Source organism: Molossus molossus, unplaced genomic scaffold (genome assembly GCF_014108415.1).
Source record: "Molossus molossus isolate mMolMol1 unplaced genomic scaffold, mMolMol1.p scaffold_m16_p_17, whole genome shotgun sequence".
Lineage (NCBI taxonomy): Eukaryota > Metazoa > Chordata > Mammalia > Chiroptera > Molossidae > Molossus > Molossus molossus.
This window is the reverse complement of record NW_023425352.1, coordinates 72,109,185-72,122,746: the sequence shown is the minus strand read 5'-3', so window position 1 is coordinate 72,122,746 and position 13,562 is coordinate 72,109,185. Positions and strand designations below refer to the sequence as shown.

At 60.0% G+C, this 13,562-nt stretch overlaps 1 protein-coding gene across 1 annotated transcript in view; it reads right to left on the bottom strand.

The window, feature by feature from the left end:
* GRID1 (glutamate ionotropic receptor delta type subunit 1) overlaps positions 1-13,562 on the bottom strand; it is a 635,026-nt gene that overhangs the window by 223,875 nt on the left and 397,589 nt on the right. The window contains exon 5 of the mRNA XM_036265264.1: positions 11,073-11,126. Coding sequence (XP_036121157.1) covers positions 11,073-11,126 — 54 coding nt within the window. The remainder of the gene's footprint in view (positions 1-11,072; positions 11,127-13,562) is intronic.

Here is a 13,562-nt window from a genome sequence, read left to right as displayed (position 1 = left end):
CCATTCTTACTACCCCTACTCAAGGTCGTCCTGGAGGCTCTGGAGAAGGAAAAGGCAGACCCCGCCTGGAAAGAGAGTATAACTGTCGCTGTTCCCAGCCAGCACGACCGTCTACACAGACATCGACAAAAGCGAGCCGCTAGAACTAGTCAGTCGGTTCAGCGAGACCGGGATGCAAGGTCAACACTCAGAGCTGCGAACAGCAATCGACTGCAAGTTGAGAACAGAGAAGCAACCCCATTTACCACCGTGTGAAAACTCTTCGCTATGAATGGATGAACAAGGCCAGCACACGCAGAGCGTTGCCAAAAATAACGAAGGAGAACAGAAACGCAGGAGACACCCTGTTCATAATCATCAGACAATGTGGTGAACATCTCAATTCTGCCTCAGAGTCTCTCTCGATTCCACACACTGGAAATTAAGCTCCTAGAAGCGGACAAGTTAATTCTAGAACATGTCCGGAGGCAGCGCCAGGGCTGGGAGCCGCCCCCCGCCCCCGCCAGCCCCGTGAGTGGACCCTCCTTCCTGAGGGGCCTTTGGTGCTCCGCCCCACCCTCGCCCCAGCCCGGTGACAGTGAGGGACCTCGAGGGGTAAAGCACATTTTTAAAAGAGAAAGAGAATCTCCTCCACGCTTTCCAGACGGGTTGGGAATCGCCCGTGTGGACTGGTGTGAGGCAGACACGGGTCAACCACACGGAAGAGTCGGGGATGATCCACACATCGGAGGCCGGCGGACCCTCAGCAGGAAAACCCAAAGGGGACAGGACGCAATTTTCAACAAGTCACGTTGAGAAAATTAAATATCCACGTGCAGAAATATAACGAAAGTCGCTCTCAACCCTCACTGCACAGCAGACACAAGAGCGAGCCGTCCACACACACAGCGGCATGGATGCATCTCAGAGCCATTAGGCAAACGCACCGCGTGATGCCACTGATGGGAAATTCTAGAACACTCATCAGAGTTTGCAGCTTTTTCATGTCGGCTGTACTTCAAAGACTATAAAATGATTAGACCCTGGGCACTGCAGCCAGACCCCCAGGGGCCCATCCAGAGTCCCCCGCGAAGCCACAACGCAGAGACCCGTCCCTTCCCCCTTCACACATGCGCTGGGTGCTTCCCTGGGGCTGCTCCTCCCGCTCTGTCCGTCGGTCTGGGACCCACGTCATCCCCGCACGCGCCACCCTGCTCCGAGCCACCACCATCGCCAACGAAAGGTCCCAACAGCCAACCTTCTTCCTTTGCTCTGTTCTTTCCCATCCCAACCCACAGTGTTACTCGCAGCTCAGGAATCAGCATGGAAATATAACTCGAATCACACCCCCCGACTCAGAAGAGAAGCCCGGTCCCCTGGGGCGGCAGAGCTCCTCGCGCCCTCGGGGACCACCCGGCACCCGCAGACCCCAGTGGTCCGCTCCCAGGCTCAGCCCGCACCGCCGGGGCACCTCCCAGCCAGGGTCTCGGCCCGTGACCGCTCTGCTCCCACCCGGGCCGCCTCCATGCGCAGAGGTTGGAACCCCGAGAGAACAGCGCTGTTTCCTGGGACCCCGCCGGGGGGAGGAAGCAGCGTCACCTGCACCGTTACTGAAGTGCACTGTCCCCCGAGGACCGAGCTTCCCGATACGTGATTCCATAAGGGACACGAGCGGACTGGCCACGGGGAAGACTGAGGATCGGCTTCTTGACTCTAAAAATTCTCACCCCAAGGAGGACACAAAAGTCCGAAGAGTCACACTCGAGGGGAAGATTTAGCAGGAAGGAGCCCGTGAGGGGCAGGGAGCCTGTGCGTCCACTCCTGAGAGGGGCCTCTGCTCCTCGCAGTCTCCTCGGGGCTCCCTCAGAGCCACCGAGCACCCCCAGGGAGAGAGGCAGGCCCTGGACAAGAGGAACCCCTGGGTTCAACCTGAGATCAGCTTCCGCCGTCTGCCCTGGCCCTGGCCCTGCCCATCCCTTGTCCCGGGAAAGTTCCAGGACCGTTCTGTTCATTAACTAAGGCAAATAGAAAAGGTGACGTCACCTTAGGTTGCCCAACCAGGCTTGATTAAAAGTGTAAAGTGATCTGATGCAATATAGTGATCGGAGGACCCACTTGGCTTCCTGCAGAAATACTGACCCTTGAAATACATAAATCAGCAGGAGCCCCCCACGGAGGCGGGGCTGGGCCCGTTCAGAGGCGGGACCACCAGACACGCAGGCCTGGGCACAGATCAAGGCAGCTTCAGGTCCCAATGCGTCTTTTTTTTTGGTACGTGCCCCTAGCAGGAACCGAACCTGGGACTCTCCGGTGTGCAGGCTGACGGTCCAACCGCTGAGCCACACCGGCCAGGGCCCGACGTGTCTTTATACGGCAGTAAGACCACAGACCTTTCCCGAGCCTCGATGTTTCTACCCCGGTGTTAATAACAACCTCCCTCAGGGGTTGTTGTAAACATTAGGCCGTATAACAAAGGACTGAACTAAGTTCACAGAATATGAGCAAATTAGCCACAAAGTTAGAAACAGACGATGAATAAATAAACGTTCAAAGTGTCTGACTTGGCCGAGAAGCAAAGGACCACCCATTAAAACAAGGCAGGGAGCTTCCTTCACCTATAAAATCGGTACCCGAGGACAACGTGTATTACATTGATGTCCACGAGACCCGAGCGTGGGGTGACGCAGGAGAGCCGGTACCAGGCTCTCCGTGACAGCTCCCCTGCTTGGGGACCAAGGTCACCATCAACAGGCATCACGGACACTCCAGCTGGCCTAGGTAGAGGGTCGCGGCATTAGTCCCAATAGTATTACGTGAACTACTTTTCCAGAAATCAAGGATTTGCATAACGATAACTCTTCCCATTGATAAATTATTACAAAGCCATCAAATATGATCTCAGTCACTCCTTACTGACATGGGAACACGTTGTATTATTCACTGGAAACAGCTGAACACAAACTGAACGTTTTGCCAAATTGGAAAACCCCAATTTGGCAAAACAAGTGACACAGGTGAGCCCGTGCGAGAGGACAGCTCTTTACGTTAATTTGCATGTTGCTCTCGTGTTAGGAGAGAATCGGGAAGACTCGCAGCACGTTTGCTCCGCTGCCCGCCCCTCGCACCCCCATGCCCTCCCCGACACCCACCAGAGCTGAGCGCACCTCGTTTTCTCTTCTTCCTCCCAGGATATTTGCTTTCAATAAACGGGTGAACCGATGAAGGTGACTGGCTGAGAAGCTTCTGGACAGGGGCAGAGGGGAAGCAGAAGAGGGGCGGGGTCCCCCCCCACTGTTGTCCCAGGGTGTGACACCAGAGAGGACTGGCTGGTGGCCATTTAGGGAGGCTGGGCCCCAAGCCTGTGGCCTCTCAAAAAAAATCACCACACCCAGCTTGAGACCCAGGAAGTCTAAGCTTCCTGAGTGTCCACAGAGATGCCGTGTCCGACCTGGACCGCAGGGGAGCCCAGAACCGTCACAGCCGCCGCGAGGACAAGGAGGGACTCGGCCCCACAGGCACATCCGTGTGCCCTGAAACACTCTCCGAGGGCGTGGCAGCGGGCCTGGCAGGGCGGGCACTCCGCAGCGTGAGCCCCCCAGGGCACGGGGCTCGCGCCCTTGCAGTGCCCATCGCTGAGGGGAGGAGGACGCTGTCCTGCCCACGCTGGCCTCTCAGGCGGGCTCTCCAGCAGTTCCTGTTGAACCTGGAGCCCCTCTCTGCCCCTGGCCAGGAGGGATGCTGGGCATGAAGGTGACGCCAGTCACACCCCAGGGCTGCCGAGACTGCACCCCAGTTTTGATCACTGGCAGTTAAAGGTTCCCTCGCCCTCCTCCCTGAAGCTGCCCAGTTCATCCTGGGGTATTCAACCAGCAATGAGACGGGCTGCCCGGTGCACACGGCATCCTCCGGTAGGAGACTGTGGAAAAGGGAACCAAGCGGAGCCGCTCTCTCTACGAGCCCTTGGACGTCTCTAAAGACGCTGTTCCAGAAGCTCTGATGGTCCCACTGTCTCCTGCTCTATCTGCACAACCCAGGTTGAAAGGACCCTCTCTGGGAGCTGCCCCTGGGGCTGCCGTCCCCCTGCAGTGTGTAAAGGCAGCAGGAGTGTGTGTGTGTGTGTGTGCGTACGGGTGTTTGCACATGTATGCATGCATGTGTGGGCATGTGTGTGTATTGTTTGCATGCATGTGGGTGCGTCCGTGTACTGTTTGCATGTGCATGGGTGTGCCTGTGTTTGCATGTGTTTGCACGCGTGTATGCATGCACTGTGTGCATACGTGTGTGCGCTTGCTTCTCGTCTCTCCGTGTGGTGCGTGATGACTGCCCAGCCTGGCAGAGGAGGGGCAGCAACAGGGCAGAAGCACAGATAATGGAGTCTTTCTGGCACAAGCGAGTTGCCCGAATCCATCAGAGTCCATTTGTGGGAAGAGCGATGGACGGGGACGCAGGAAGGCAGAGACACTCACCTTCTGCTCTCAGCCCCACTTGCTGTCATTAGAGCTATTTTTAAAAACCCCTGACTGTCTGCACGCCCTTTCCCGCCTGCTCTGCCAAACCCTGAGGGACGGCACAGAGATGCTGGGACCAGGGCCCCTCCTGACGCAGACGGTGTGATTCCACAGCAGGCTGCTGTCTGCAGGGACCTGGGCCTTGAGCACAATCTGCAGAGGTCTGGAGAGGCCCCGGGGAAGGTGAGTGACGGCGCACGGCCCTCGGCCACCCTCTCCGGGCTCTCCGGGGGTGAGAAGCGCACCCCTCGGGCTGCCCCCCGCATCCACTGTGCCTGGCGGGTGTTCAGTGCATGTGTGGTGAGCTACGGGTCCTGGCACGGACACGGACACGGACACGGACACGGAGGGAAAGTGAAGGACCACAGAAGAGTCCCAGCGCTGGCTTTCCGGGGTGTTGGGAGAAAGAAAGGTCATGGAAAAACCAACAGGTGTTGCAAAGTGGGGGAGTAGCAACTTGAGCCGAGTTTTAACAGAGCCTGAGTCTAAGAGGCAGAGAAAGGGCGCGCGAGGCACCCGCACGCCCGCAGCGGTGAGGGGGGCTGTGATTCCATGCGTCCAGGCGACACTCGAGCCAGGGCCCCGTCACCTGCACCCCTCACACAGCCGTGCTCGGACCTCCTGTCACTAGCCTGGGCGCCCTGAGGGACAGCCACAAACTCCCCACGAGACGCTCGCCGCCTGTTCGTGAGACAAGGGTGCCGGCTACAAACCAGACCTGTGCCGGGCCGTCCGGGGCAGCTCCCGACCTCTTCAGACTTCCCTGCGAGGTGCTTGCGGGAGCCCCACGAGCAGAGGGAAACAGGTTCGGAGGAGGAAGGGAGACAGCTGGCCAGCAGGGCCACCGACTCGCATCTGCCGCAGCCCCGGGGCCTGGCCCACCGCTGCCCTCCCAGCTCCTGCCCCAAACCACCTTCTGGGCAGCAGCGCGACCTGCCCAGGGGGCACCGCCAGGGAGGAAGGAGGTAAAACAACATAAAGGGTGTGATTCCCGGTCAGGGCACAGGCCCAGGTTGTGGGCCCATCCCCGGTGGGGGGCGTGCAGGAGGCGGCCAGTCGGTGTTCTCTCTCATCATGTTTCTCTCTCTTCCTTCCTCCTTCTCTAACATCAATAAAGAAAAAAAAAAACTTCTGTTAAATAGTTAGTTACAACGGTATCACCTTTTTTTAAAACAAAATGTAGCCCTGGCTCATTTGGCTCAGCGGATAGAGCATCGGCTTGAGGACCAATGAGGCGTAGGTTCGATTCTGGTTAAGGGCACAGACCTCGGTTGCGGCTCATCCCCGGCCCTGGTTGGGGTCCCGCAGGAGGCGGCCACTCGACGTGTCCCTTTCACATCGATGTTTCACTCTCTCTCTCTCTCTCTCTCTCTCTCTCTCTCTCTCTTCCTCGCTCCCTCCCTCCCACTCTATCTGAACAAAAATGGAAAAATGTCCTCAGGTGAGGATAAAAAAAATCTAAATACCATGGTCTATGTTCTAGGCACGATAGAAATGATAACCACCATTCCTGAGCACCTTCTTGACCAACACCGCACCGTTGTCATGAATTTTTACAGACTTCCCGTAAGGCCAGTGCTGCCAACGTTCCCGCCTCACAGCCAGAAGGAGGCGCAAAGCACCAGGTCCCGGAGCCGAACTCAGGCGCGAGCAACCTGATTCTAGGCCACGTAAAACAATCAGCTGCTCTCTCTGCGGTCCTTTCTGTACTGAGCACCCCTCGAGTCACTCTGTACTCCAGGGGGCAGGGCGCTGGGGTGCAGCACACTCAGTGCTCTGTGCTGTCCGACACCGGGAGCCCCTCAACGCCAGGTGTGACGCGGGGTCACACGATACGCACGCACCACCGACAGCATTCGCACAGTGCGGGACCCGGGGAGCTTGACGCTGAGCGAAAGAAGCCAATCAGAGAAAGACAAGAACCACACGATCCCACCTATCTGTGGAACATCGTGAACAAAATCAGGTGATGAGCAAAGCAGACCCAGAGACATAGAAGTAGGGTTCAGACTGACAAACCTGGGGGGATAAACCGAAGAACTTATGCACATAAGCATAACCAATGGACACAGACAACAATGCTGCAGGTGGGGCAGGATCGGGAGGAGGGTGTCATGGGGGGAAAAAGGAGAAACATGTGTAACAACAATAAATTAATTAAATTAAAAAAAAGAAATACAAAAGAAGAGGTATTTGCTGTGTTTTACAGAATTTTTTTCTCTGGAATACACGAAACTAATGCTATTACAATTGTGTCTAAGATAATTTGTTAATGTTGTTTTAAGCAGTTTAGGGACGATAAAAACCACAAGGCACGCAAGGTCAACCGGACACGCAAAGTCAACCGGACACGCAAATCAACCGGACATGCAAGGTCAACTGGACACGCAAAGCCTCGCCTGACAAAAGCACGTGGACAGGTGGACTTGTGCTCAGTGAGCTCCGTCAGCCGGTGTTCATGTCACGTGTACCTGGATTTTATAACAGAAGCAACCTTTTCACAAAGTGGATTCATCTCATGGACCCTAACATTGAAAATACAACTACGTGTTTCCTCGGAAGTTGTCTTTCTTCTTTATTATTGCGAGTCCCCCCGTTTTCCCCCCACTGCCCCCTCCACCCAGCTCTGCCCTGCCCCATCTTCCTGCACCCTGTGACTGTGCCGTGGGTGATGGTATATGCAGGTACGGACTCAGCGTCCACCTCTGGGGTTTCTGTCCAGAGATGCCCTGAAGTCCGTCGTGAACACCCTCTGGTGTCCCGGGAAGGAATCTGAACCCGATCCTAGGGGCCCTGACACTCCACCTGCCAGCACCCTGGTCCAGCAGGAAGGGGGTTCGCGACAAGAGAATGGGCACAGCAGTGTGCTGGGGACGCGGCTGTGTGGTGGACAGTGCGCCGCGCTGATCCTTGGAGAGGCCCCGTCACAAGCTAGAGATGCCACAGGGGACACCTGCTTCTTGCCGCTTACCTGATCCACCTCTTTGAGCACAGAATTGTTTCCCCACAAAACACCTACAGATGAGCAGAACCCACGTTCCCCCAGCACAACCTGGAGGCTGACACAGGAAGCCTGGCCGGTGCTGGCCCCACCCTCCTCCCTGGCTACTCTGCTGCCTGCCAATGGTCTGGTCTAGTCGGAAGGGCTACGTGTGTGCCTCAGAGGACGAGCTTGTACCCCACGCACTCATAATGCAGATGCGGGAAAAGAGGGTGCCATGGAGCAAGGGGCACCAACAGCCTTGCCAGCTCTGCTTCCTCCCTCCTCAGTACCCGCCTTGCCCTGGGCCCATTGGGCCACAGAGCAGAGCTCCCCCGCTGAGGAAACACAGGCTGCGTGTTCTTCTGCCCCACTTGTGAAGCATCTGAAACCATGTCCGTCTCACATAACTCGGTTCTGCTTGGAAGAACCAGACCAACGTGCGAGCTGACGATGAAGAACGCTCCAGTCTGCATCCTGGTTGGTCAAGAAGAAGCTGGAAGCTACACTCATATTCCACAAAGAATCCCCTCCAGAAAGCTCCCAAGAGGCAGACTGTGAGATGCGTGTCTCCTGCCTGGATGCTGAGACTCACGGGAGGCCACCCCGCCTGTGGCCGGTCCACCTGTGAATCGAAGGGCCAGAGGGCGGCGGGCTCCCCTGGGATCTGCTGAAGCCCATCCCTGTGGAGAGACAGAGCCCACCCAGCGGAAACGAGGTTCCAGAAACCACCCAGCTCGTCCAGTGAAACCCAGCTTCTGACCAGAGTGGCCCCAGCACCCTGAGACTCTCCAGACCGACTGGGACGCACTCATCAAGGCAACCTGCTCTGCCCCGTGGACACCAACCTGACCCCTACCCACCTTTGTGAGAATCCACAGTGTGCATGGATGCTGTGGTTCAAAGGTGAGCTGGATTCTGCCCTGTTGACTAACGGTTCATTTCGCTCCCCACAAGTCCTTTTGAATCTGCTCACCCTCCTCCAAGGTAACACGGGACATCACCAATGAGAACACTGTTCATGCCTCAAAGCGCATCCACTTGCCAGTGTCCCCGGAGCCCAGAGACCTGCACTCTCAGCGAGGCTCTCGCCAGCCTCTGGCTGAGTCCAGGGACCCCTCTCCAAGCCAGGCTTGTCACAAGCAGTACCCACATCCCCCATGAGGGGCCACCCCAAGGAGCAGAGGGGCCTGGGGGACAGAGCTGGGGGATGAGGCCCGGGCGAGCTGGGACCTGCTGCAGGTGTCGCTGGGTGAAGACCGGGGGGCGAGGCCCAGACCTGAGCCCCTCTGAGGGACGAGCGTCCTCAGGGAACAGGGAGGGGCCTGGGGGGCCACTGAAGACGGGAGCCCTGAATGCCTGCACCCGGGTCCTCTTCTCGTCCGTGTTCTACCCCCGCCTCTGCCACAGAAGGAACAGGGCCTTCGCTGCCAGTGGGGTCCTGCTCTCACAGGAGACAGCCGTTCCGAATGCCGCTGCCCCTCGGGGTGAATCCGCACGCGATCCGGAGAGCCCCCCATCACGGACCACAGCCACCGGCGCGGCTGCACCTCCGGCTGCAAGCTGTACAGGGGCCCCTTCCGGGCATCAAGAATGTCCACGGGCGTCCACCAGTGCACACACCGAGGCCTACTGACCGGCCTCACGGACTCGGCCCCTGGCTGCCACTCAAGGACCTTGCCGGGGCCGTGTGCGCCGTGGGGCCGCTCGGTGAAGGGCCCAGCGCCAGGCGGTCTTCGTAGAGAATATGCCGAATGCTCACTCAACAGCCGTTGCCCTTGAACACAAGAGGTGACCTCCGGAGCCTTCCCATCCGTACAACGGGCATGATGGTGACGGCCACCAGGCCGCTGTAAGGACGAAGCACAGTGGCAGATGGACAGCACTGGCACATAAGGGTGACCGAGCAATGGCAGCTGCTATCCCGCCCCTCAGGAGGAGCAGCCTCCCCCTGGGAAAGGGAGCTCAGCAGAGGGAGGCCCCTTCTGGAGATGGTCACTCAGCCTAGGGGTGCTGCCCAGGTGCACTGCTGACGGGGCCGGGGCCCAGCCGGCCCCTCGGGTGAGGCCGTTCTGTGGCCCGGACCCGACTCCTCCTGGTGACGCGAGGGAACCCTGAGCCCCCGCCATGCCCTGGGGGCGCCTCACACTGGCCAGTCTGCAGTGACCCCTGAGGAGGGGATCAGGAGGGACAGACAGAGGCCGCTGGGGGGTTGACATGAGGGGAGAGAACGGGTAGAAACGTAAAATCAGAGCACTTCTGGAGACTGGCACGGGCACTGGCTGTGCGGAGGGGGCACCGGGAACGCAGCCTCCCCTGGAACAAGGCCCACTGGACTTGGAAGACCCCGTCGGGACTGGCAAAACCCAGAGGACCGACACGCCCGAGGACAAGGAGGCTCACGCGGGCCCTGAGGGGCGGAGGAGGCTGCCAGGTCCCTCTGCTAATGGCCAGCACGGCCAGCAGCCACCTGGGTAGACGGACAGTCGCCACGCATGTCTCCCCTGGCCCGAGGGGACGGGGAGCTCGTAACATGTGACTTTGTGGAGGAAAACCACCAAAAGTGGGCACCTGCAAAATTATGAGAACGTCACCCCGAACTAGGCCAGCTGTATTAGCACCGAGCTCAGGGGAGACACGCAGACACGTTACCCACATCATGAACACCGCCTCTCCCAGAAGGAGGTCACTGGAAAGGGATCCGTTCACGGAGGAGCAGCGGAGCCGCGGGTGAATCGGGCTCCGGGAGACCCCTCTCCGGTCTGCCCTGTCGGCAGCCTGCGAGCCCCGGGCTGGCCCCAGGGCCGTGAGCAGAGGGGCTGCTGCAGGAAGGCGAGGGGTGTGGTCACCGGCGCCCCCGGGCGCGGCCGCAGCCTGGCCGGGGTGATCAGTGAAGGGCTGACCAGCCACCGAGAATGCTGGGTGCTGCCTCCCAGGGCCAAAGCAGGGGCAGCTTCCCCACTCACCCCTTTAAATGGTCAAAATGACACTGCCTCCCCAGCTGCATGGGGATTGCACACATATACACACTCACACACCTGTACACTCACACACGCAATGCATACGTATGCATATGCATGCAACGTGCACACAGTCCTACATACATACATGCTCACACACATGCATCCTCTTACATACATGCTCACAGATAGCATACATACTTACATGTATGCATATACAAGCACCCACACGGTCCTACATACGTACATGCTCACACACATGCATACTCCTATGTACACACACTCACACAGAACACACACACCTTCGACCTCCTGCATGAAATGCAGCCTCTGTCCCCACCTCGTCTGTACCCCATTTTCTAGCCTACTCCACTCTCTCCAGCCTCACCTCACCCCACATGCCGAACACCTGATACAACTTCTCTTTGACATTAGACTTCCCTGTGGACTGGAGTGTAGACTCTCTCCCTGGTCCCCACCCCTCCAGGAGAGCATTGGGCAGGCGACTCCAACCCTCTGACCTCTGCCTCGGCACAGCCCTGGAATTCAGTCCAGCACCCCGAGTCAGAACTGGACCTGAAAAGGTCCGGCGGAGGGTCGGGGCAGGAGGCTCCGTGAAGGCCACGCCCGCCCCCGAGCTCTTACCTCGTTGACAAAGACCCAGTGGCTGTCCTTGGAAGCCAGGTTGGTCTCCACGGCCTGCAGAGAGAAGGAGATGACCGTGAACAGAGGCACACACAGGACAACGGCCAGGACGGGCTGGACGAACACTGTTCCGGAGAACGTTTTCCTCGCACAACACGCCGCCCAGGGCCGCCCTGGCGACCAGACAAGTCACCTGCACACAGACGTCTGATTCCCAGCTGGTCGCCAGCCCCTGCGCCAGCCCCAAGCAAGGCTAGACGTTCAAGTTCCCGCAGGGCTCCCGCGAACCCCTTCCCGGGGGCGCGTAGGGCAGGAGGGTCACCCCGGCCCCGGCGACAGGACAGGATCGGAGGAGGGTCACAGCAGCCGGGCTGAGGGGCCCGGGAAGACGGAGCTGCAGCTGAGGCCCTGAGCTGCTTCCTTCTCCCCAGAGCGGCTCCGGCCACCCGGGCAGCAGCCCCGCCGCCATGCTCTCTCTTCGCGCTCCGTTCTGCGTCTTTCCAGCACTTTCCCTCCGTTCATTTCTTTCCTATTGTCTGTCTCCTCCGCACGAGGGGTCCCCAGGAGGTCAGGGCCGGGCTGTTTGTTCTGGGAAACAGCGGCTTTCAGGGCTGCAGAACGTGCAGGAATCGGCAGGTGCGGGCTCACCTGGGCAGGTGGGAGGTGCTCCGCACGTCCTGCAGGGGCAGCAGCACCCAGACCTGACACCCGGGAGAGCAGGGGCGGCCCCGGACACTCAGGAGTCTCCCCACTTGATCTCAGGCCCCACACGGGGAACATCGATGGGGAGACATGATTAGAAAACCCCCCAGGACAACGGGCCAACTTTCCTGGCCTACTTCCCCTCACCAATTAAGCAGCAGCTGATCTGCACCCCCCACCTCCCAGGGAGATGCACAGCCCTTGGCCGCAGTCTTCTCCAGGGGCAGCTCGAGCTGGAGCCGCGATGGGCAGAGAAGCAGCCGGGGCAGGTCCCCCAGAGACGCCCCCTCCCGTGGGCGTGTCCCCCCAGCACCAACCCCCTCTCCTGAGCCCCTTCCCTCCCCAGCTCGAGGCAGGGCCATGGCTCCCCCTTCCTCTCAGACGGAGCGACGGAGCGACGGAGGGGGAGGCTCCCCAAATCCCAGGCTGCCTATTGCTTAGCCGAGTGCTCCTGAGTGAGCCATTCCGCCTCTCGCGGTGGTAATTCCCGCCTGAGAAATGCCAGCCATGCTCAGAGCTGTGCCCCGCCCGCCCAGTCCCCCTGGGCCCCAGCGGCACCCCGGAGGCAGACGCCACGGTCCAGGCAGCCGAACCGCTCGACACCCGTGGGCCCTGGAAAGGTACCGTCCTAACCGCGCCCCGAGCGGGCCACACACACATCCCAGCGGCCCTGTTGCCCACGGGGCCTGCTCTGCACGAGAGCTTAGCTGTTTCCAGAACCTTCTGTCACACGGGCCGAACTGGTCCACTGGACCCCTCCCTCCCTGGCTTCCTTCCCTCCCTGCTGACACTTCTTAGTAAACCACTGTTCAAATCCTTGCCTCAGAACCGGCTTCTGCCACCGCACCTGAGACAGACAAACACCTGAGACAAACACCTGCCACGGGGCCGCAGGAGAACATGAGAGGTGAGGGGGGAGGCGTCCAGCCAGGAAGCTCAGGGGGTGACCGGTGAGAGCAAAGGGCTGTCCCCTCCCTCCCCTCCCGCCGGGTGGACTGGGACGGCCCTCGGAATGGGCAGAGGTGCGCAATCTCTCCCATGCTCCTCCCCGCACGCCAGCAGCGCCGTCTGAGCGGGGCCTGCCCTCACGGAGCCGGTGGGCACGGTGACTGCGTGGGCACCCACGGCAAGTGCGGTGAGCACGGTCTCCTCGGGGAGTCCAGAGGCCCTTCAAGGCGGCACCACCTGGGCCTATCTCAGCTCGTGGGGTTCGACGGCAGAACCCCAGCATCGGCCCAAGGGGAAGTGCGGAGCCCGCCAAACAGCAGCCCCTTGCTGCCTGGGCTGGGAGCGGGGTGTGAGCCGCCGGTGGTCTGCTGGGCCCCCGCAGCGGGAGGGCCGGCTCCCTACACGCAGCTGTCTCCGGGCGCTGGGCACCCTGGCGGTGGCACGACCCTCACGATAACTCGGCGGCAGCCGCGGAGGCCGAGTGACCGCGCAGGCTCCACACAGAGGCGTGGAGTCCAGGAGCAAAGTCTCTCGGACCCCGCGTGACCTCCGCAGGGGCGCAGCAGGGCGGCCCCGGTCAGTTGTCGCTGTGAGTCCCTCAAGCCCTTGCCCAGCCTCCGGAGCCCATCAGCCGGGCTCCTGTGACAAACACGGACGCTAAAGGCAGAGCTGGGGCCTGGGAACGTCCCGGTGATCATGCCGACTCCTGCCGCAGCCCCGTCTGAACACGGGGACCCCACATGCTTCGGTGAGGCAGCCCGAGGGGCATGGACACAGGAGCCCGCGGGGCCCTCACCTGCGGGGCAGAGCGGATGTCTCCACATTCCCGCCACCCACGAG